Raw genomic sequence first — 26,350 nt, 5'->3', positions numbered from 1 at the left:
AAATGGACTTTGGGTAATCATGTACCAAGTACAAAATTGGGAATTCTTTTACTTTGGAAAATGAGATATGTAATATAACAATATCAAAAAGTTAGAAGAGGGTAAAGAGCTAAATTGTCATTATCTATTGTGGAATTTCAACATTTAATATCTAAAACTTAAAAATGTAAGAGTAGGAACTGTGTTAAGAAGATAAGCATTAATCAAATTTCCATAAAAGTAATTTAAAACTATGATAACTACTATGATGGAAAAATACAGAATGCTAAAAAAGAGGTCTAGCTCCAAGGATGCTAGAGCTCATCTTGAGCTCCAAGAAGGATGGCTTTATAAGATGAGTAGGCATTTATGAGACGAAGAAAATGGTTCTTTACTCAAAAAGACAGGCATAGCCAAAGGTCCTGAGGTAGCAGGGAACAGGACAGAGCTCATTTATAAACCTAAATGGGAACTAATGACTGAAGAAATTACACCAAGAGCTGAGACTGGAAAACCACAGATCTAATCAACCGTAGGCCTTGCAAACAGTATTATGGGTTTAGATATTTAGCCTTAAGATACCAGGAATTCACTGAAGCCTGAAAGCAAGAATATGGTATGATTCAATGTGTATTTAAAAGTATACCTCTAGTCTGGATGAACTATAGAAAACTTGTGGGAGGTGTTGGAGGGGGCAAGACATATGCAATGAGACCGGTTTTGTATAGTTCACATAAGAGATGATAATAATTTCATCTTGACTGGTTGCAGTAAAAAATGTAGACTTGTGAATATAACTTCTATATAGAAGGAAAGTCAATGAGACTTTCATAGATATATATATATGTGTGATATGATATATATATATGATATATATATGATATATATGTGTAACATTCAGTTACTGGTTTAGAACTTTGCTTTTTCTTCCTAAGGTCTAGCAGTATATACTGCCCATATATAAATAAAAGTTGAATGAATGAATAATTAGCCTATAAATAGAAAAATAGTGATTACCATCATATTTATAAAATTAATAGCCTTTGTTGTAAGGCATCCAACATTTTTGGTGAAATCTTAACTTTGGGAAAGTATTGAAGTTAAATACAGAAGTATTTTTCTTCTGTATTTAAAGGAAGAAATTGGCTACCTTATGGTAGATAAAATATAATTATTTGGAAACAAGGAATTGTGTCCAGAAGGCATGCTTTACCATAGCAACCTTAACATTGAGTTACAGTATGTCTTTCAGTTTTACAGAGGGTAATTTATCATGGGAAGAATGTGCTGAATATGTCACATTTTACTATCTGCTTATTTAGTTAGATAATCAAGATCTTGACTCTCAAAATAGAATTATTCTCAGTTTTGTCTATTTTCATGCTTGCAAATATAATATGTGTATACTTGATACTCATTTTAAATTTTAAACAGATTGAAGTCAACTAAGTCTAGCTAGCACACAGAGGACCTAGAAGCAAACCCATATTTCAGTTTTCTTCCATGACTTTACAACTGTGTGACTGATGGAGACCCAAATATTTCCTCTGAGATTGACACCTATTTTTTTCCAAACTGAGCCATTAAAGTTTGAGAATTTAAATATAGTATAAATTAGAAAAGAGGATTTGAATTAAAATGTGAGCAAATGTATTAAACTTGTTTTCATAGTTATTACTATTTTCCCAATGTACTTATGTATCTACTGAAGTTTAAAGTTTTGGTAACTAAATTTTTATTTAGAGATACCATTTTTCTTTTTCTTTCTTTTTTTTTGGATGCAAATATAGCTTTATTATGTCACTTTAAGGTTGACATAGATGATATTTTCTTTTTTCTTAATTTTTTATTGGAGTTCAATTTGCCAACATATAGCGTAACACCCAGTGTTCATCCCGCCAAGTTCCCCCCCCCCCCCGTGCCCATCACCCCAATCACCCCCACCCCCCGCCCACCTCCCTTTCCACTACCTCTTGTTTGTTTTCCAGAGTTAGGGGTCGCTCATGTTCTGTCACCATCACTGATATTTCCCACTCATTTTTCTTCTGTTGTAGATAAAATAATTTTTTTCTTCTTTCTGAAGAACAAGAATGGCAAAAGAGGGACTGTCTTTCTGATTTTTTTTTTAAGCTTGTGATAATTTTATTCATAACAGGTACAAAATTTGTCTTTCTGATTAAAAACATTTGGGCTTTTATTTTTCTCAGCATGTATTTTTATATACAGTTAGAAGTTTGGACAGATTTAGCCACAGGAGATGGCTACAAGGCCTAGAATAAATCTGCCCTCCCCCCGCCAGGTAGATGTTCTCTACTTTTGTTTAAGTTGATCTGAAAGTGTGTGTCAGATGATGCCTGTTCTTTTATATTGCAGCAAGGTGCTCTAGTTGAGTCCAAATATATGTAAACTTCTCCCAAAACACTATCATAATGCCCTTGCTTAAAATCTTCATATGCCTTGATGTTTAAACTCGGTGATGAAATCATCTCTCTTAGTCTGCTCTGGTTGCTGTAACAGGGTATCATAAACTTGGTGGCCTGCATACAGTAAGAATTTATTTCTCATGGTTCTAGAGACAAGGAAGTTCAAGATTAAGGCACTGGCAGATGCAGCATCTCATGAGGGCCCACTTCCTGGGTCATAGATGGCTATCTTTTTCACTGTTTCCTCACTTGGCAGAAGAGGCAAGGGAGCTTTCTGGGGTCTCTTCTATAAAGGTACTAATCACTTTCATTAGGATTCTAGTGTCATGACCTAATCACCTCCCAAAGGGCCCCATCACCAAGTTCTAACACATTGGGATTAGTTTCAACATGGATCTAGGGGAACACAAGCAATTGACCTATAGCAGCATCTAAAGAATATGTTCTTAAAGAGATCGAAATTTGACTTTCTTTATGATAGCCTGATTTTGGTGTCTAATAAAACAAAGATGTACCCTGTGTTTATCCCTTTCAGAGTTGAAATATTGAGATTGAATGCTACAATCTGACGAATGATTTCCGAATAGTCTTACTTGGAAGGGAAATTGCCATATTTCCTCAATTCTAAAGAAATACATTAAAAAATATTTTAATGTCTTTTGAGAAGAAAAAGCTTGTAATTCATACGCATCTTTAATGCTGTAGTATTTTTTTTCTCTCCCCCTCACAAAAGCTGGTATTAAATTTATGGCGATTTTATAGGCAATGTATCTTTGGCCAGAGGAAATTTGGTATGCACCATTGTCAACACAAGCCAAACAGCATTAGGAACTTTCAGGGCGGGAGGAACAATTGGCACAACCATTGACACAGCTAACGGTTTAAGAGATTTATGTATGATGTGCTTCCTTAATTTGGCCACTATTTTAATTTCATATATCTCATTCAATCATCCATTAGTACTTATTGAATATCTGTTATGTGCCAGGCAGTATTCAAGATACCAGAAAGGCAGAGAAAGTGCTTATCCTCCAAGATATGACAGTCAGCAGGCAATGAGGATATGATGTCAGAATTCCTATAATAGCAATAATCACAAAGGGGAGTGCAGGTACAGAAAAAGAGGCACTGGTTTTGCTTTGAAAGAAAAGCTAAGCTCACAGAAGGAGTAAAATTTGAATTCTTGGATAATGATTTTCAAAGTAGAAGAAATAACACCCTGAAAAGTATACAGAGTTAAAAAGGTGCACAAGTGCATGAGAATGTTGTAGAAAAGGAAGACTATACAGTGTATGTTGGCTGAGTAGACTAAGTTGAAGTGTGAAGCTGTAAATCACATTGTGTGGGTCTTATTAGCCATACTTTCATATTATATACGTGTAAGTACTGATAAACATAGTGATATATGTGCATATATTATGACATGTACATATTATAATATCATAAAACACATATATAAAAAAGATGACAATCAGTTCAACATGCTAACTCTCTTGATAGGCATGTAACACAAACCCCAATCCATTAATTTCCTAATTATCCTTGCTACAGATAATAGTCTTTACCTTATATATATGTAGCATATAACTTGTGTAATTACAGATTTGTATACTTTTAAAAAAACTGAACATTGAATGACAAAGTAGAATTTATGCAGTTCTAATAGGGCTGTTTTTTTTTTTTTTTCCTGTTTCTGTGAGCACTCTTCTGCAGCGGGTTATCATTTATTTGAATTTATAAGTGACATTGACAAACAACAAAAATACATTGATGCTTGTATGTATTCACTCTTTTTAAATAGAAACATGCTTTAAAATCTAAATTGAAAAACTTGGAAACATTGCTTTCATTCTATGGAACATTAATTGAAAGCAAAATGTCACCCTAAATGAATCATTGGTATCATTTCTGCTGGTACATTATCTGGAAAGAGTAACTGGAAGAGAGATACTGTGATACACATTTTCAAACACTAACAAAGGCATTCTAGCTTACATCAAAACTAGGAAGTAATCGTAGTTACTATATATAGATAGATACCAACTTTAAAAATTGCCCTTAAGGAATTTTATTCCTAGTAAAAAATCTCTGACTTTTAAAAATTGTGAGATCATGTTTCATGCAAATCCAAAAGCAAGCTGCCTCTCTATAAATAGTCATGACTTTGTCCTATTTTAAATGGTTAAACTGGAGATTCTGTGAGATTCACTGCATCTTGCCTATGGCTACTTTTCTAGCATGAAATTTCAGAGTTGGCTGTTATGTAAAACAAAGCAATTTCACTGCAGTCCTCCTTGGAGGACAGCTCTGATGTATGAAGGAAGCATTGATCTATTGCCACTTCCCTGAGTGGATACAGCAGCAGCCAAGGGAAGAGGGCTTGGCTGGAGAAGAATAGTTGGGTGACCAGTGTAGGGTGTAGGTGTCAGTCGTGGGGTGACTGCTGTCTCAGATCAGCATCCAGCTGACGACCCACAGTCTGAAAACCAGTCAAATGTGACAAATCTCCCCTTGCAATTTGATAGGATGCCCTGCTTGACTTCTTGGAGCCAGAAGAAAAGCAGATTTCAGATTAAGGCTATGTAACTCCATTCAGAGATAAAGCAGGATTTTCTATGCTAATTTGTATTATTTTCCATAGGAAATGAGAATAAAAGAGAAATCCTTTGTTAAATGGGGTTTAGCAATAACCCTGTATTAGGAGCCTTCCTTTTTCTCCTTATCTTCTTGTCTTGAATGCCGGTTTTATATCTGTTGTTTTGGTTTTATGCTTTTTAAAAAAGCATGGCTTCTGTGAGGGTCACCATAAAGCTGTGGTTGGACTACAAAATGCTGGCTGCCAAGCTCGTGGTTCCGTGTGCTGTAATCCTGTTAAGTACCTGTACAATAGTAGAACAGCTGGTGCAGGCTGCAGTCGGTGTGTTAGTTGGCTATGTTGGGACCTAGGATCCATGCAGACAATGGGCTGGGTCAGACCTAAGACCCCTTAGACAGCTGGCCCAGTAACTATACACTAGCCAATCTTGGGAGCGAGACTCGTGGAATAACATTAATTTTCTTCTCTAGCAGACGGTAAGGTAACCGAAGCCAGGTTGATTGTGCTGCCTTGGGATTTTTACCTAATGTTCTTCTGGAAAGCAGGTGCATTGGCAGAGATTTTAAGCTTATGAAAACCCAACTAGTATTACAGAGTAAACCTTTGCTGCCGTGGGGGTTTATAGGAGTGGGGTACATTAGTGTTAGATCATTACAAAGCATTTTGCTGACTACTGCAGAATTAATGGCACTTTTATGGCTTGCGGTTAATGACTGTCAAGAAATAAGAGTTTATATCTGTTCAAATTGTAATTTTAAATCAAACTAGCCAGCTGTCAGATGCATCCAGCACACAGGACTCTTTTTTTGGTAATATTTGGTGTTTCTCTTACATTTATCATGTTTTTAAATCATTGCTTGGAAAACCTCAATTGTCTTGCATGTGCTTGATGTAAGTTTTATCATGACAAAAGCAGAACAAGTTGACACTTTTAAGAGGTGTCCCTGTGCAAACTTGGTTTTCCTCAGCATTGAAATACTTGAAATTATGGCTATTTTTTGAGTACCTGCTGTTTAAACATTTAACCTGAAGAAAGCTATAACCTTACTTCCTACCTCACCATATGCAGGGACATCTGATGTGAGCTCACTCAACTCTTCTTCCTACCCACAAGTTTAAGTTGTACATGTCTTTACTTATCTTTGTCTTCTGCTGGAGGAAAAGAAAAACTTCTTTCTCCAATCAATGCCTGTTGCCTTCCTGTGCCTCTCATCCTGTTCACTCTTGGTTCTTCTACACTTGTGTTCCTTTCCCCTCTGCATCTTCAGACTCTTCTTGCCTGGATTCACTTGTATTTTAAAACAAACAAACAAACAAGCCCTTCCTTGATCCTGCTATCTTCCTACAACGTCATTTTAGCTGCCTTTTCTTGCCTTCCTAACTTTCTGAAAGAATGGCCTCCTGAAAGAATGGCCTTCGTATGCTGTCAGCACTCATCTCTTATCCCATGGTAATTTCCACTGTGCCTCCTGCCCTGCCTTAGTCTTGGCAATGCCCTTCAAGCACAAGGTGGATCCCAGACAATAAACCCAGCATTTCCTATGCAGCACCCCTGCCTGGCATTCTCAGCCACATTTGATCCTACCTTTGAGCCCATTTTTGACACTGTACTTCTGTGGCTTCTCGACTCTTGACTCTTGTCTTCTCTGGCCATTCCTCTTCTAATTTCTTTACCAAGGGATATGGTCAGAGTTTATGGTTTGGGTTTGGGTTTTTTGGGTTTTCTCCATGTCTTCTCTGAATGCCCAGCTCATTACCTCTGTTTCAAATACATATTAGTGATTTTCATATCCATATTAGTATCCTTGTTTTAATAAAAACTTCAATTCTATGAAAGATACCCTTATTGTTAGAAGTATCTCAGTTGTCTTACTCAACTCCAATCTCTTTACGTGGTGTCTTTTCCTCTTGACTTCCTTCTTTCTTTTTTTTAAGATTTTATTTATTTATTTATGAGAGATACAGAGAGAGAGGCAGAGACACAGGCAGAGGGAGAAGCAGGTTCCCTGTAGGGAGCCCGATGCGGTATTCGATCCCAGGACCCCGGGATCATGACCTGAGCTGAAGGCAGACATTCAACACTGAACCACCCGGGTGCCCCCTCCTTTTTAAAGATTTTATGTATTTATTTGAGAGAGAGAGCACTAGCAGGGAGAGTGGCAAACAGAGGGAGTAGGTGAAGCAGTCTTTCCGCTGAGCAGGGAGTCCCACCTGGGGCTCAATCCCAGGATCCCGGTATCATGACCTGACCTGAAGTCAGACACTTAACTGACTGAGCCACCCAGACCCCCCCCAACTTCTTCATTTCTATTAATGACCCAGACATTTCTATTATTTAGAAATGATAATAGAAATGACCTCATTTCTATTATTTAGTCCAGACATCCACTCTTGTAAATGTACGCACTATTGATTTCCTCCTACCCCTGTCCAGCCATTTAATGGAACAACTTGTTCACATCTCTGTAGCATTTCTCTCATTTCCTCTATACATCCCTTCTTTCCGTTTCTCTTTTCCAAGACCACTCACACACTATTATTATTAATAATATTATCATTTCACTATTATTATTAATACTGTTAGTAGATCCCTCTGTTTCTTCTAATTCAGAACTCTTGAGAAATTAAAATAATGACCTAGATACGGGCGCATCCTTGCAAAGAAATCTCCAGTAGCTGTCCATTCCCCATTGCAGAAAAAGCAAATACAGACCCTCAAGACTCTTTACCTACAAAGGTCACATTCATTTCTCCTGAGAGGGTTCTACACTTCACCCTGCACACTAACTACTACACTATTCCCTTAATGTCCTCATGCTTTCTTAAGTACTTATCTTTTTTCACTATTCCTCCCTCTGACAATTTTTCTTCAACTCGCCGTGGCCGCCTGCTGAAGATATCCTATCTGTGATATTTTTCTGAGAAAGGGTCAAAAATTTACCAACAGTAAGATACACATACATGTATCACATCTTTATAAGTAAATGATATGTGAAGTAGATCTCTCAACTAGTAATATCCCACAGTGATTAGTATACTATTTCCCTACTGAGAATTCTGTTTGAATGATTTATTTATTTAATTATTTAAGGTTAGCTGAGTACCCATGTGTATCAATAAATACTTGTTGAATAAATAGATGAATTTAACTGATTGTTTTTAATTAGAATCTCTTGGCTCATTACCTTGGTATTTCTTGGGCCTGACAGAGTTATCAATTTTATTTTTATTTGTAATTTTATCCTCACTAATTTGTATGCCATTTTATATGCTATACCTATGAAAATAGTTAAACAGGTTTGTCATTAAAGCAAAAACTGAGGAGTCAACACAAACATAACTCATGTTCATATTACTAATTGTTATTAGAAGAGAGCATTGTGTATCTACTGTTACATGACAGAAATTATAAAATATATTCTCGGTCAAATGAGCTGTGTTTCATAGGTACCTAGCAGATTGTCTGGCACTTTAATGAACTTTTGCTGATTATCATTATTGTAATAAATTTCTGATAATAAACTGCATTAGAAATCGTTACTGGTGTCTAAGATTTTATAAATATATGCATATATGTAAATATATACACACACAAAATAGACAAATATTTTTTGTGTGTGTGCATGCACACACATACACACAATGGAAATTTCATTTGTTAATATGACATTTATCCAAGACATTTGCAATATGATTAGCCAAGTTTCTATCTTCCAGTATCTTACTCCCTTTCATCTATGGCTATTCTGGTTTTCCTGAACTATTATATCCTGATTTTATTTGTTCAGCAGCTCCTCTTTGCTGCTTAAAAACTGGCAACATAAGCTCAACTGTTTTTGTAATGGTTTTTTGTTGTTCTTTTGCACTTCTTAGCAAAGTTAAATACATCTTTAAGCTTCATTCAACTAGGACAATTTTCCCCCAAATTTTGCTTAATCTATGTAATCCTGTCCCTCTGAACTTTTGCATATAATATTGTATGCTTACAGACATACTGCTATGAAAATTTGCCCAATTTCTAGTATTAGTTCCATACTCACAAGAGATCAGTTTTCTCTTTACCTTGCTATTGGATTCCCACCCCTGCAGCAGCTAAAAAGTTGCTAGGAACATTCTTAGGTGTTAAGACTTTGAAAGTTAGTAATTGTAAACTGGTCAAATCTTTCAGAAAGTGGTAAGTCCTTGGGAGCTGGGCTAGGAAAAGATGGTCTTCTATGAGGAACAGTCATTTCACATAATCCCATCAACAGTGCCATGAGGCAGAAGCTGTTCACTCCATTTCACAAACGAGAAGCAAAGACTCAAAGTTAAGCATGGTTTTATAGCTCAAATAGTAGAGCTACAACTTAACCCCATGACTTTTTGAGTTTGAGGCCCATGTTCCATTACTCTTTGTTGAGAAGTTTCTCATGCTCTAGAAATACCTATTTTCTAAACCACACTAAAACTATTCCATCCTGTGACTGGTTTCCTTCAGGCCCTACTTTTCTTTATTTAAAAATAATTCATCACTTGATTAGAAATCAGCTTAACCTACTTATGCTATTTTTGTTTGCTACAGATTTGATATCTTCACCAATTAAGATGCAAAACCCCTCTGAGCATCAGAATTTCTGGAATGGGCATAGTTTTTTGCTCCAAGGGATAATTAGCTCTGTATGATCATACCATGCATATATACTTAGACTGCTTTTATAAAATTGTCTTTATGTTGGATCTATTCTCCCTTCATTGAAAAAAAATTCTGCTTATCTTATAGCTAAACAAATGATCTGATGAAAATTTGAATGGCTTCTAGACAAACTTGACAATTTATACTAATATTTCTAAATATTCATTTAATTATGCTAGGTAATGTCACTATATTTCTTTGCACAGATTTGCTTGAGTGGTCCCTAGAAGCCATCATGACCTGTTATTAAGTCATGATGAGTTGAGCTCTTTCATGCTAACTGTATTTGTTTAAATACATGAACTCAGAAGTGTCATCTTTGAGTCTTAGTCATGGTAAGCTATGCTGAGGTAACAAACAGTTTTCAAATTCTTAGTGGCTTATGAAGTAATGGAGCATTTCTCCTTCATACAGAGTTGAATGCAAGTCTGTAAGCTCATCTGAATGACTTTGTCCAAGTAATGAATCAGAGATCTAGGCTATTTTTACCATGTGACTCCAATATATTGGTATCTTTTTGCTTACAGGCACATGATCCTTTCCTACCAGATTTAACCATCAGATTTATGGGTCTAGTCAGCCTAACAAAGAAGAAGGCTTACATATAGCTGGATTAAAAACAATAATTTTAAACATTCCAACTTGAAACCACAGCTTCTTAGGTTTACCCTCCATTACCGCTCCTTTGATATCATAAGCTTTATGACCTCAGTTCCCCTACATGCTTTATCATCACTACTCATGCTTCTTGTCAAACAGATTTCAAATGGCAAAGCTCAGCTCCAGCCAAGTTGAACTTTGTGTCTGAAGATACTGAAAATCAAAGAATCATATCTTCTAGAAGAGTAGATGGATTTATACTATTACTCAGATCAATTACAGTGCATTATAGAAAATTGTCTCATTAACAGAAAATCCAATAAGCCTGGTGGCAACACCTAGAACTTGGAACACTCATTGTCCCATGATGGCAGATTCTTCATGCTTCCTCATATACCTGATCCCAGAAGCGGAAAGTCATCCTTCCCACAGATCTAGTAAAAATTTGCTCATTGGTGCAGCCTACAGGTAGGATAAGTCTGGTGAACTGCAAAAGGAGGCAATGACTCTGATCCAAGACTGACCCTCTCACAAATTTCATTCATTTGTGACACGGGACTAAAGACACTGTACTATCTGAAGTGGGTCCTGTTGCCTTACTCCTTGAGAGAGGTAGTGTATCTTTTCAGACAAGGCAGAAGAGGTGAATGAAGCTTACCTCTATGAACAGGTAAGCCCATTTCAATTTAAATCTCAACTGTCCCACTTAGCTAGCTATGTGACTTTGGTCAGATTATGTAGTATTCTGAATTCGAGTTTTTATGTGAAAAAAAGAACACATAGATATCATTGTTGTTTTTTTTTAGATTTTATTTATTTATTCATGAGAGACAGAGAGAGGCAGAGACACAGGCAGAGGGAGAAGCAGGCTCCATGCAGGGAGCCCAATGTGGGACTCGATCCCAGATCCTAGGATTACACCCTGAGCCAAAGGTAGATAGATGCTCAACCACTGAGCCACCCAGGCATCCCTAGATCTCATAAAATTTTGTGAGACTTACAGCACTGTTGATATAGTAGGTGCTTTGTAAATGTTACTTCCCTTTTAAAACTCGTAATGCAGACCCAGTGATCTTCATAATCATCTAAGTAACCATATCAGAAATTTTAGTGATGGAGGTCTTTCAAGAGTGTCTGGTTTAACATATTGCATCTCAATTTGGAGGAGAAAAAGGGATGAATTTATAGATTTTCTATGGATTATTTGAAAATGCATAGTCTCAGGCCTCATTCCAATTTGTTGGCCTTGGGAAATAGGGCCTGTGCATGTATGACTTGAAAACAAGCTTCATGAATAATTCAGATGCACACCCCTGGTTAAGTACCACTCTAGAGGCTGGCACAAGGACTATAAAGAGGAAGTGCTCAACAAACATCTACGGAACTCAGGCAGTCCATATCTTGGCCCAGTTCCTACCCCCCCCCCATAATGATAAAACTTCTTCTACTTCTTCTGCCTACCAATCCCTATGATATCAACTATTGTTTATCTGAAAGGAATCCAACCCTTCCCAAAGAAAGAGTGTTGTTTCAAAGTGTTCATCCAGCCATTGGCAGAAATGTAGGCAAAACAGTAATATAGTTGCTTGCTTTTAAAAATAGCTTCACAACTATAGAATTTAGATACTTCAGCAATACTGTATTGTACACTGTAATAATATCAGCTAATATTTGTTGAGCATCTACATGGAGCAAATTCCAGGTAAAGCACATGCTCTCAAAATCCCTCTGTGATAGGTACTGTGAATATTCCAATTTCTCAGTGAGGAAATGGGGGCTTATAAAGGATATGTAACTTGTTCAACTTCATCAGAAAAAAATTTAGAGTGACATTCATAGACATGCCTAGGTGAGTTCAAAGTCAAAAGAGAACACAGGCGCTTGCTCACATTCTGATGATTGTGGTGTTCTGGGCTAGAATTTGTATATATTCACACGTTCTATGTTATTAGTTAAATCAATGTGATATTAACATATTGATTTGTAGTGCCAATGTTTCAGACACCCATATTAGGGCCATTTCCATGATAGAAAAATGTGGCAATGGAATGGGGTAGGTCTGAAGACACCAGGACCACAAGTGAGTTTCTAGAAGCCTGAAGGTGGCAAAAACTTCAGACCTTTAACAGTGTACTAGAATAGCTCATATCTTTATTTGCTATCTACTTACCTGCCTTATTTATCCTTATATTTACTTGGTTATATATGCACATAAGTAAGCATGCAAGGAAAGGATAGATAATCTAGGCTCTAGAATATCCAAGAAAGAAGAGCCAGTTGCTACTCTCTATCATACCAGCTTGTGTTAATTCCCTGCATAACCCCTACCATTGCCTGGATAGTTTATGTAATAATGATCTATTTATCTATTTACTGCTTTCTTTCACCAAAATTTTCTCCATGAGATCTGGGACTTTGTATATCTTGAATATCATTATAATGACTGAACAGGTGAGTAAAGTTCAAACATGAGGGAGAAATGATCATGTATCACAATACCAGATAGAAAAGTAGAGTCTGGAGACTGTTAGGGTATAAAAGAGAGAAATAGGGGTGCCTGGCTGGCTCAGTCAGTAGAGCATGTGACTCTTAGGGTTGTGAGTTCAAACCCCATGTTGAGTGTAAAGATTATTTAAAAATAAAACCTTTAAAAGAGAGAAAGAGAGAGAGAAATATACCAAAAGACATAAAAAGTGGTGTTAGAAGAATTGTGATCTCTGCACCTAGAGTAGGTGTATTATTTTCTCTTTTGCTTATATGTGTGTCTGTGTTGGAGAGAGACAGAGGGAGATAGAGGCAATAGGTTAGGGGCCAGGAAAGTGGGCTTACAAATGTATGTTTGTAGACAGAGAAAAGCAAGAACCCAACAGTCAGTTCCTGTTATACCATTATAAATTCTAAATACTCATGAGTGAATGAAGGATCAAGCTGAGTGTAAACAGTAACCTAATGTAGGAGAGTGGTCTGGGAAGGGGGAAAGAAGAGATCAAGCAGTTCCGAATGATAGTACTTTGGCCATTGGATGAAAGGGAAGAGCCAAGGCAGACTTGAGTACCTGGGGATAGCCCATTCTTTGATAGGGAGCACATGTACAACAGTCTTGGTGGAAGAGCATTATGACATACATTTTGGTAAGTTGCATTTAATGTGCTATGGCTAGGTCAAGTGTTAATGTAGTAGTCAATGAATAAGTAGGTCTGAAGCTTGGGAGAGAAATTAAATCTGGAGATTTAAATATGGGAGCCATCAGCAAGTTTCTACCTTCACCTTTCTTAAAATCTCCAAATTTACCTGTCTTGTGAGACTGTTGATGATTATTCCTTAGTATGGAGATATGACTGCCCTACTATCAATGCATATATTCCCTACTATAACAAATATTCAGAAGGAAAAATATTCTACAGTTATCGGAACATAGTCAGTGCAGCCATACCCCATCACCAGTGGAGTGGAGTAAGGTTATGAAATTGCTTAGATTTATTCAATCTATTTTATGCAGCCATGCTTGAGGACGCAACTTGGAACCTGGGAGTTAATTTTAGACTCCACTCCTGGTCCTCAGGGAAATTCTTAATGTCTCAGCGTGCTACAGGCATCACCAGAATGCCTTCTTCTAGCCATCTAGGAATTTGTCATAATGATGACTATCTCCGAGTGACAGGCAATAAAAAATACTGTTTAAACAGTGGATCCAGACTGCTTGGTTTAAGTCCTGGTTCCATAATTTACTACTCATGTAACCCATCTACAACCCATGTTAAGAGGAGATATTGATAGTACCTATCTCAGAGGGTTGATATGAAGACTCAATGAAATTAATAATATATGGTGCTAGAACAATGCCTGGTATAGAAAAAATACTAAATAAATGTTAGCTCTTATTTTCAAAAATATTTGGTAATTATTACCATGCCCTACTCAGTACCATTTAATAAATACCGGCTAAATGAAAGCATTTACAGAGCATTTTCTAGACTACTTTTGTAAAACTGAAAATGGTGATGGTAGTGTTGTAGGGAAACCCTAAAAACTGCCATGATGTTGCTGAACAGTACGATATTACTAAAACATGATTCTTTGGCAAGTGTATGCCAATTGGCCTATAAAGGACCAAATCAAAAAAAGCTAGTATTATTCTGTGATAGATTAGTAGTCATTAAAATTGCTTAAAGAAATAATATGGGACTGCCTATTTCATACTTGTATGACTTTTGCCTCAGATGCTATCATTGGCTTCTTGTGCACTTATTTCCACATTATTTATACATTATCCATTAAAATAAATAAATAGAACATCAGGATTATGACTCTGAATAGATTACATTACATTTACATGGAAAAGAAATGGGTATGTGTGTATCACATTTACAAAATAGGTACTTCTGTGCCAATTTCTTTTATACAAAGGGTGGGGAAACAAACAATCTTTGAGAAGTTGGTGAATGACCAACATAAGTGTACGTTAGCAAACGATGTGGATAGAATATGACTATAAAGTTTCAATAAAGTGAATTTCAAATCATGTAATAGTGATTTATTTTGACTGAAAAAAACTATAAAGAGATAACCTGGAAATCTAAAATAGCAATCATGGGCAGCCCCAGTGGCCCAGGAGTTTAGCGCCGCCTTCAGCCTGGGGTGTGATCCTGGAGACTGGGGATCCAGTCCCGCGTCAGGCTGCCTGCATGGAGCCTGCTTCTCCCTCTGCCTGTGTCTCTGCCTCTCTCTCTCTCTGTGTCTGTCATGAATAAATAAATAAAATCTTTTAAAAATAATAAAATAAAATAGCAATCATTAGGGGCACCTGGGCAGTTCATTTGGTAAAAGTATCTGCCTTCAGCTCAGGTCATGATCTGAGGGTCCTAGGATCGAACCCCACATTGGGCTTCCTGCTCAGCAGGGAGTCTGTTTCTGCCTCTTCCCCTCCTCCTGCTATTCTCTCTCTCTCTCATAAAAATCTTTTTAAAAACTAAAATAGTATTCATTATTATCATTACCATGCTACTTGTATGATTACTAGTAGCCAGTATATTATTGGGCACATACTGTGTGTCAGGTGTACTAGACACTTAGGATCATCACAACAACTGTATCCCTTACAATAATTGTTTGGTAGGTGCTATTATTATTATTATCTTAAAGATGAGAAACCAAGAAACAGGGAAGATAAACAAAAATAATAATTTACCCAATATCACATAAAGAGAAATTAGGGGAATTCGGAACTTCCAGGGCAGACTGCCCCTAGAACCCATGCTGAACCAGCACACCAATTTGGACAAAATACTTCATAATTTATAAGTCCCTTTTCCTGGATTTTATTGCATTTCATTTTCACAATCAGCCTGCAAGGCGAGTATTATGTCAGAGTAAATAAGTTGCACAAAGCCATACAGATAATAGTGACAAATCTCAAATGGGAACCCTAGCCATCTTCCTTGTGATCCATACCTTTTCTTTCTGTTGGAATCTCATCTACTAACTTGACAATTCCTGGGAATTCATGTTCTGCAAGCCACAATTGCAGATACAAAATGAACGTGGTCAGCTAGTGAATACAATGTGAAAAGGATGCTGGGTTATACACTGATATGTTGAGTTATAACCAAGCAAATGGATGACACATGGACACTATCAGCAGGAGCATTTTTGTAAATTCATAAGAGTAGTTGATATTGTTACAGTGTTTTGAATAAACAAGGATGAAATCAAAGGGCAAGAGCTCTAGGTCTCCTGGCATTGGAAATTTCAAACCTAATGATTTCTTCTTTAATAAATAAAGGATAATGTCTAACATCCTCAGAGACATTGTGAAAATCCAAGGATATATAATTCCAGATGCCTGGCATTGCTATACCACCAGGCATATATGATCAGTGCCCAATAAATACTTGTGTATTCAAGAAATGAATGTATGATCCATGTGGAACAGAATAGAACTTTAAAGGTATATATAATATATATGTTTAAATACACAAATAATTGATTAAAAACGTGATTATACCGCATTTATTTGCATAGCTGCCACAGAAACTTTTATTCCATAAACTTTAAATTTGATATTTATAGAATTAAACCAAATTAAATATCTTATGCTTAATATTCTTCAGTCCTTTGATTTAATATTCTTGAAGCAGCCCTAATGGGGAAAAACATATTACCTAGCAATGAGGTATAGAAACACAAAAATAAAATTATGTCACTTTGTCAGAATCAGGTCTGTTTTAACCTCCCAGCCACATTCATTCATTCAATATGCCTCTACTGAAGACATGAGAGATACCATGCTAGGAGTTTTAGTAAGTCGGAGGTCAATTGAACACTTCATCCCAGTTTGCCCAGAACTTATGTTACTACTGCCCTCAGATGTCTCATAGTCTAACTAGAAGGGTAAATCATGTATATAAAAATGATACAAAGTAGAAATGATGTGTATCTCAAGATGGGTATGGATAAAATCCACTGAGCATTCAGAAGTTCAGCAGTGAAGAGATCACTGCTTCAACTTCATGAGGCCAGGGAGGAGAAAACATTTAAATTGGACCACACAGTGTCAACCAATTGATTTGTGGAGTTTCTGAAGAATATGCAGCATGAGGTATAGTCTGTAGCAAAGGTAGGAAGATGGGGACCTGCACACAGCAGTTCAGCTTTGCTGGAGCTTGAAAATAGAAGTGTGCACTCAAGTGACCAATTTGCCTGGACCGAGGAGTTCTGGGATATGGAATTTTGGGTGCTAAGACCCAAGACTTACAGAATGAGTTGGACATTCCTAGTATGCACTCTGATTGATTATCAAGACATATGAGTAAGCAAGGTATTTAGCTGTGGCCTATAAAAAGAAGTCAGTAATTTGATAAAATTTAATTTCAGTTATTTATCTAAGTCATAGTAAAGTGATTTTTTTTTGTAAAGTGATTTTTTAACCAGAAATAATCACTTCCCTTGTTTTAGACTGTCTTTTTAAAATCTCTCTCATTCTTATTCTCTCTCTCTCTCTCTCTCTCTCTCTTTCTCTCTCTCTCTCTGCCCATTACTTTGAAATACTACTCTCCATGTCCTCAGTCGTCAGGATCAGGTAAAGGCATATTGATGTGGCTCTAGCTTCCTCTGCAAGAGATTGCTCAACAACTTAGCCATTGAATTCAACCACAGAATTTGTCATTGGAGAACTGAGTTCAGACCTCTATACTCAGTTTGACCTGGGGTAAGTCACTGTCTCTCTGAGCCTCAGCTCTTCATCTTTGTGATTGCATATAAGATATTAAACCTTAGACAATGTTAGGCAGCTAAGTGTCTACTCGAAAGTTCCCAAGCATTCTCTAAAATCAGTGCAGGACCTTTATCACCCAAAACGATGTGCATACCTAAAAATATAGTTTAGTAATGCCATTTTTAAAATGTGATTAAAGCCTCCTTTAGTCTGCAGACTTCTTCTCTGTCATATCTCCTTTTCTCTCACCCTCACCAAAACTGGAATATGTATCTATGCTCACATCTGAATTTAGCTGATTGCATCTCCATCTATAGTTTAATATACTTCTGTTCTCTGCATTCCCTCTAATTTGCTCACCTTTGGAAACGCTCTTTCAAGAGTGGTGTCATTTTCTTTCCGTGTGTGTGTGTGTGTGTGTGTGTGTGTGTGTGTGTGTGATGTTAGCAGTCATTAATTCTCAGTACCTAGATTCATTAAGGATTTCTGGCATGGGCATGGTCTATCATTCCTTCTTCATTTATTTGCTGGAATAATTTTACAAAGAGAAACTCCTCATCTACTCTAGTTACTCAGTGTTACCATTTATATAAGAAAAGCAAGATAAATGCTGGATTCCTTCCTTTCAATTATCTCTGGTTTAGCCCTCTTACATGCCATTCTAGATCTTGATGAACAAATGTCTAATTTTCTATGCCATTGTACTTTGGGGAATAAGCTAACACAAATTAAAGGCAATAAAAATATATAGGTATATTTTGAAATACATACCCAACAAACGCTCCTGCACTTTGGTGAGGTTTTTTTTTTTTTTTTTTGCATGGATACTTAAAAAGGTAGTCATCTATTTTCTGCTTATTTTATTTCATTTTTTTAGCATTTAATTAGTTAATTAATTTTTAGAGTAGGCTCCATGCCCAACACAGGCTTGAACCCACAACCCTGAGATCAAGACACAAAATAAGGAGTTGGGTGCTCTACCGAGTAAGCCACCCAGGCACCCCTCTACTTATTTTCAAACCATATTATCCCAAATTACTACCACCCAAATAGTATCTAATCCATTTGTGTTTTTAAAAATATTTCAAACTAACTCATTTGCCCCTATCTACTTCAGACTTGATAGTTCAACACAAGATTTTGCAGGTTAGTTATTGGAAAACCTAAAGCCTCATATTCTAATGAAATTTAGAGAACTTTGGAATTAAGCATTCCCTTTTTCCAAACACCCTTCAATTCAATAGGATGAGCCTGTTAGTAGAAGAAGATGGAATCTTTCCAGAGTATATGGGCCATAGGCAGCATCTGATAAATGATTAGAGAATCTGCCCCTGCTTCCTGAAATAGAAACAAAAGAACAGGGGCACTAGTAATGAATAAAGCAAACAGCAAGAGAAATTGCTGAGTGAATAACTTCAATTTGAAATTGCTGACTTCACTGCAATGTGCATTCTTTACTTTCTGATGACTAAGAAAATATTTTTAAGTTATAATTGTTTCCTTTTTATTTAAAAGCTGACTGCAAAATATTCTGAGAAGAAGCTCCAATAAGCAGCAATAGCTTTAATAATTAGGTTTCCTACTTAGCTTTCAAAACCTGTCTCATAAAGAAGTTTTGTAAGTAGAGGAAGCAAACATTTCCATTGATGGTTGAGTGAACCATCCTTGCCTTACTGCATTCTAATTCCTTTTCAAGTATGGAAATTAAACATCTAAAAATCATTAACTCTTTCACAGCTCAGCAATACAGAATCCTTCAAAGAAATAAGCAATACTCACTTTAAGGATGTGGACTCTAGCATAAGAACACTTCCGTAGAAGTGGTGCTAGAGACTCAGAGAGAAAACATTTAACATTTTTTAAAGCATCAGACATGTGTATTTTACCACTGCACCTAAGGAAGATTGCTTCTGCTTATCACCACCATTGATTCCCATAAAGGTCCTTTCAGATATCTCCTTGAAAACATTCTTTCCATAAAGGAATCAAAATAATTAATATCTACTACAAGTGGTTTCTAATTTGTAGGAAGTCCTGATGAACTTTGGTCACACAGAGTATTCCCAATTATGATGCCATGTTCATGTAGGTCTCTCAGCTTGGCTTTCATCCAGGCTGTTAGGTGAAATTAGGCCCAGAAAATCGGATTATTACATCCCAAGGGAAACGACTGATAAGCAGCAGATGATTGCTCATCTCCTTGCTACTTGCTGGTGTTGAGGTGTTACTAGTTGCAAAGCCAATTTGTTAACAATTAGTACTCATTAGAATCATTTCCTGTTATCGATTCTAAACATTTGACAAAGCACTTTTAGGAAATTGGACCCCAAAAAGTAGCTATACATAAGTGATGAGCAATTAAAAATCTTCAAGATCCAATGTAATTCCAAACCACAGTCATCAGTTTCCAAGTAATTATTTTTGCTTTGGAACCCACCTGCTATCCTGTCCAGTTTAAAGATGTGCTGGAACAAGGACATACTTCTTAATTAGCAGAGGTTGTGGTTAAGTCAGAATAGGAACAAAAGGAATTTTCTTTTATTATCTGCTTTAGCTGTTTGTAGTAAATCTGTAAAGGACAAAAATTGCCAGCTTGCAATACAATATATGTATTTCTGAGAGTGTGAAATTAAATGCATCACTTCTATTATCTAAACATCTAAGCTTAGTTTTTAAGTCTGTGTTCACCTTTGTACATTATGAACCCTAAATATAGAATCATAAATGGAGTCATTGTGCATTACATTAGAATTTAAATATTGCCAATGTCAGCTTTCTGAAATATTATATATGACTTTAATAAAATTAGCATAAATACTATATGCATTTGAAATTTTTCTCAGAAAAGGCATTGTATTTATCTGATTTTTAAATATAGAACTACATGCATTATAGTGCTGCGAATTCATATTCAATAGGTCTGCCCTTATTATCTAATTAAAATATTTATTATCTGTACAAGTGTTATCTCTTCACACTTGCTTTAATGTTCTTTATTTAGACCAAGAAAATATGTTATATTTCCTCTCTGGGAGGTATTGGTCTTTGCACAGGAACTATTCGGGGTTTCTTTTATGGGCTCAGAATTAAAACTGCATGATAGCCCCCATCTTCTGTTCCTTGCCCACATCACTCCCCAAATTTTCCTTTGCTTCTGTGTTTATTTTGTAAATTTAAATAATTGCTCCTATTCATCTTCCCCTAGACTTAGCAATGCTGAAAATATTTCTTCTAATTGTTGTAAAACGTGGAGATGTGAACTAAGTATATTTCTGTTTCTAAATTTCTCATTCCCATATTAAAACCTTACATCAACAGAGAAATTAAGTGTATGTTCTTTTTTGAAATGCCCTATGCTCACCCCCTCTATCCTTCATAAACAGAGATGGTATTGACACAAGTGAATTTTGTTTAACCACACTACATTTGCTTCTTAATTAGTGAATATTCATCTGTCATCAGCAGCAGCTATGACACCCCTCCCTGCTAACATGTTCTGTCATAAATAATCAATGAGGCACTATTAATATTCATGAGCTGGAATCTGTGTAGTCATGTGCACTGATGCGGAGACAGGGGGAGTGTTGCCATGAACTGACTGGAAACTCTGTGTGTGTAGCGGTGAGTGCAAGATACTTAGGGGAAGCGAAGAAGAGCATGCTGCTACACACCACCCTGGCTTGTGCTTCCAGCTAACAGCGGTTTGTCTGTGTTTCTGGACTGAAGTGACTGATGAAAAACAGTAGTCAAGTCTGGAGGGTGATTCCCTTGCAGTTCACTTGCCTTTCAGTTCTGGGGAAATTAGAAGATTTGCTCTCTCTCTCTGCTGCTTAGAATGGGCTGCAATTTGTGCACTTTTCAGAAAAGAGAGGAACACTACAAACTGCTGTATGAAGTTTCCCAGGTGAGTGCAGGGTCTGATACCAGCAGCTAAACAGCCAGGCTTTGTGTTTGTCTGAAAGATGGTAAATGAATTGTGGCTAGCTTTATTTTTTTATTTTTTATTTTTTTTGCTTTCAGCAGATTTCAGCATTGAGGGCAGACTTGCTGGCTGGGGGCTTTTTTATTTGGGTTTGGGGTGGCAGTTTTCAGCTTCCTTGCCACTCCCCCTTCAGATGACTTCCTGTGGGATTCTTTTTAACATTTTTTTGTATCTACTGCCAAGATGTCAGTCAAGTAAAAGGAGTAACATTGTAATATTTTGAGACACCTCCTTCATCTTGGAATAGTGTTGACATTTGAAAATCAAATGTATCATTGCTACATTAATATTGGGCTTTAATAGGTCTGTGATCTCAGTTATTTTGAATAGACAGGAAAAGTTTCTTGCCAGATCTTGCCAGCCAGAGGAATTATTTGATTAATCGGGAATTTTTGCTTTGATTTAAGAGCAGGACTTGGTATATTTGTATTACATGAGAAAAAAAAAAAATATATATATATATGTCTTGTCTTAAAAAGGAGATAAAGGGATTTTCTTATCACCTGTTCTTAGATCCTTTCTCTCTCTCTATTTTTTTTTTTTTGGCTTTTTGGTACTAGAAATTAATTTCAGGAGCTTATTACAGTATCTGTGTGGGTCTTAGGGAAAAGTGTGAAAATCCAGGTGTCCTTTAATGTAGATCTGTGGGCTTTTCAGAATAAAAATAAGAAAGACTGTATCCCTAGCCTTCATAGTTTTCACAGAATTCTATAGTTTTCACAGAATTCTATTAATTCACCCATTTTATTTAAGCAGGTTTCCCTGGGGTGTATGTTCAAGTCCAAATTTGTGGTGTGGCAAAATAAAGTTTATTCCTTCCTTTTTCCAGTTTGTCCCAGATGTGACACACTGCCACTTTTGTTTTGAGACAATATTGCTGATGAAAGACAATGTTTGGGATGTTGGTGGTCTGTGGGCACAGCAGTAGCCAAGTGCCCACTGCCTACTGGTTCCTTCAGATTTCCCCCTGACGTGATTCATTTCACAGTGGGCTAATTACAAAGTGGATTTGCTACACATGAAACAGCCTCCTCAGTTGCAATGTTAATGCACATTTTCATGGTAATGTGATCAGAGGCTCATTAGCCAGTTTCCAAAATGATCCTCTGCATTAATTAAATATAAAAATGACTCCTTTATCACCATAGAGAGGAAAAAGAAGATTAACATTGTTCATTACACTAGGGGCAATACCTTTTGCTTAATTTTTTTTTTTTTTTGCTACAAACTTGCAAGGATAGGCTAAAATAATTTTCATTTCCTAAATAAGCTCTCATCCGCTTTGACTCATGAAAACAGTCTCTAGGTGGAACACTTTCCTTTAGTTTGGTTTGTTGGAGTTTGAGTTCTAGTGTTGATTTTCTTGAGGGGGGGGGTAGAAGAGCAGAGGAGTGGATTAATCAATCTGTTTTTTTTTTTTTCCTGTGAATGACTAAATTGATATAAAAGTATAATATGGAGGAAGTGGTAGGGGGCATCCTCCCTGATTATGCCTAGGTTAAGCTGTTTACATTCTGCTAAGAAATCAGGCAGGGTCGCTGCATCCAGGAAGGACTTCTGTATTTGTTAAGGAGCAAGAGTCTTTGTTGTGGATTTTTAAAATGCTTGTCTGTGAGTTTTGCCTTTAAGTGCTTCCTAAATCTTGAGAAAATAGATAAGCTGTACTCTTTATTGCCTCTACCTATACTTCTCCATACATTTATTTTATTTTCTCAACTCCTGAGTTGCAGTACTTACGATCTTTAATAAAGGAGGTGAAAAATGAAGTATTAGCTTCCATTTAACTGGCTTTTATTAGATAAGTTAAAACCCCAGCTTAAAGGTCTTGCCTGTGTTTTCCAGGGGGAGCCCTCCCACAGTTTGTCCCCAGCTTTGCGTTCTATTTTATTGAGTTAATGGAATAGATAAGATATCAAAGGAAACCAGTGATAGGCTCATATAATACACTGGAGCCCCGTGTGGTGCTGCAAACTAGTTTCTATTTTTATTTGGAGGAGAGGCAGCTCGGAGCACACATCAAAGTGAGCATGTTCTTAACCAGGTGTTCAGGAGGGCACATGGCTGCCCCCAAAAGAGGGGTTACTATTTACAAAAGTGACTTGGGATTGGAAGCCTGAGTATTTCTAGCTGGTATATTAAAACAAATTAGCTCACACATACACATTAACACCTGACTCTCCAAGTCATATTTATTTATAGACTTGTAATTCTCAGGTCACCTATCTTTTTGTTTCTTTTGTTCTTATTTCGATAAGGCTAAGGCAAATTAAAGTTTGGCAGGGCATGTGAAAATTTAAGATTAGCAGTGCATCCCAAACACATGGCTACGAGCAGATTATGTGGTTCTCAGCAGTGGAATCATTATGAGATTGCACTTTTTCACATTTTCTTTCAATATTTAGTGACCTGATAATATGGGCCACATAGAATAGTTTCAGGTTTATAACTGTGGTAAACACAAGCAAATGTGCTCACTGAGGAGTCTAGAGAAATGATCACAATGCTGTGCTTAGGTGTGAAATGAGGTCAAGTTTGTATTTTGTTGATATTTTTTGCTCCTAGAGGATCTAAGACTTTCAATTGGCAGAAGGGTGGGAATGTTGTTTCAAGAAAATTATTTTCGGCTGGATTGGGCCAATCAGACTCTAGTATGAACACAAATGGGAAGAATCTAGGGTTTGGGTAGATCCAGTCATCACACCACGGAGTTTTCATGCATCTATCAACTTTTATATGTGCTTGGGACATAATTGTTACCTGCAGTGATTTATTTTTTTCAAAATAGGTTATTTATTAACCTCTAAAGAATTAATAAAAAATGCCCTTCCATGGACATGAACCAAATTACCTGTTTCATATTAATCTGATTAAACAGCGCTCCTGGACCAAGAGAGCTTCAACCGCTTATCAGTCATTTCTGAGCTCATGATGGATTTATTTCTGCGTGAGATTGTAGGATAATACCTAAATCTATTGACTTCTTACCTTGATTTTTCATACATAAATCAAATGTAACTCTTTGATAATAGAAATTATCAGTGGGGTGTTAATTGGTGTTGAGTGACCCGTTCAAAACAGGGACAAATATTTAAAGCGCATATTGCTGTTTGCGCTGATTTTTATAAGATTCCATTAAGATCTTCTAATGTGGTATGCAGGATTCTCCTCGTACTCACTTGCCAAATTTGAGAAAGGAAATTGCCTTCGGTCTTGGCAAAACCACTGTAGAATAGTGCTAGCTATCCAGGCTGTGTCCTTCCACGTGGGTACTGTTGCGTGATACCCAGTTGGCTTACTCATTGGCTCTTCAAAGGCCTCCCCACAGCCCACATCCATGAATTAACAACATGAACTGAAACACACCCTCCCCCCGCCCCCGGTGTGGAAAGTAACAATAATGACAACATTGACAAGTGGCTGATAGTGAGCATTTATGATATTCTCTGCACTCTGCTAAGCACTCTTGCCCTAAGCATTATCTTATTTCATCTTCACCAAAACAATCCAATAAGGACTTACAGGACCACTTCCCATAATTTTTGAATATGTTAAAGTCCCCTTAACCCTTCACTGAGTATCCTAAATCTCACTCAGTCTCTCTTTTCTAGTTACTGCCCTGTATTCCTCAGAAATGTCTTTTGTCACATGCCATGTAAACACAACTCAGAAGGTCTTAACTTCTTTTCCCAAACATCATCCTTTCCCCACATACCATAGCACTAGTGGAGGTCTCACTGTCCTTGTGATCAATAAAACACAAAATCACTAAATTAAAATGGTTATTTCCGTCTCCTTTATCTACACAGTGACTTTCTGGTTATTTTACTTTTGCACATTCCCCAGCATCAAATCCAGCCTTCCCATAATCATAGTCCTTTCTATTGACTCTCCCTAATATCATGGTAAGAACTTTCCCACTTAGAATTTGTCAGTATGCTAGTCCACTCTCACTGCTATTGCTGGAATAATATCCCTAGAAAGTACCCAGTGGCTCCCAAAGTAGAACTTTTTATTCCAGTATATTCAAATACCCCTTGAGCCTACCCGAGGTTCCATTCCATCTTTCTCTCTACCTGGTCTTCCCATAATGCAATTTATAATACCCCCAGACCAGTCTTTTCGCTTTCTCTTTGAGTCATCTTTTCAGCTTGGATCCTTCTCAGTTCTTTTTCTTCAGTTTCTATGCCACTCCCCTTATAGCCACTATTTTCTTCCATCACTAGTTATACAAACTCTGCCCCTTTGGCTCAAATGTCTCTTCAGGCCAGGAGCTGTTTGCAATTAATTGATTTTTTTTGAATGTGTATCTTTCCACCTTAGAACTCTTATAACATTTTGCCTTTTCTTAGGGTTCCTTTCTTATGTTCATTCATCTAGTATTAAAACCAATTCCTTATGACTAGATTGTGAGTTCCTTGAAGGCAGGTCAGGTACTTGTCTGTCCTTTGACCTCCTTCTGCCAGCAGATGCTCACTGGGGTCAGCCACCATATTTTTCACCTCCACAGCCTCTTTAGAGTAAACTACCCCAATCATAGCTTCTGGTGAAGGACTATATCTAATTCAGCCTTCGTCTCCACCCCATGTCTAACAGCGAGTTAAACCCAGGCCAGTCACCTGGTGCATGAGGTTGAGGATTCCATTAGGTTGTTTCAGTCTCAGAAATTTATACTGGGAAACAAGCATCAGTAATGGGATTGGGCTGGAAGGATTGCAGAGAGAGGAGGCTGTAAGCAGGTTGTGGAGCTTGGGGTCTGTGAGGCTCAGATCTACAAGAGAATTAGACATGTGAGAAATAAAGCACATGGATCATGAGAGAGAGAAGAATAAAGAATAAATAGGTCCTCAGAATGGCTTCATTTTTCCAGTTCTAATACATTCCTTTA

General features: G+C 36.9%; 1 protein-coding gene across 2 annotated transcripts in view; it reads left to right on the top strand.

Moving 5' to 3' along the window:
- PDZRN4 (PDZ domain containing ring finger 4) overlaps positions 1-26,350 on the top strand; it is a 351,649-nt gene that overhangs the window by 198,632 nt on the left and 126,667 nt on the right. The window contains exon 1 of one of the 2 annotated variants that reach the window (XM_077870438.1): positions 21,118-21,387. The exons of the other annotated variant lie outside the window; for it this stretch is intronic. Coding sequence (XP_077726564.1) covers positions 21,319-21,387 — 69 coding nt within the window. The 5' untranslated portion in view covers positions 21,118-21,318. Of the gene's footprint in view, positions 1-21,117; positions 21,388-26,350 lie in introns of those variants that run through there. 2 annotated transcript variants of the gene reach the window in all.

Source organism: Canis aureus, chromosome 25, assembly GCF_053574225.1.
Source record: "Canis aureus isolate CA01 chromosome 25, VMU_Caureus_v.1.0, whole genome shotgun sequence".
NCBI lineage: Eukaryota > Metazoa > Chordata > Mammalia > Carnivora > Canidae > Canis > Canis aureus.
The sequence above is the reverse complement of the archived record's forward strand: the minus strand, read 5'-3'. Positions and strand labels throughout refer to the sequence as shown.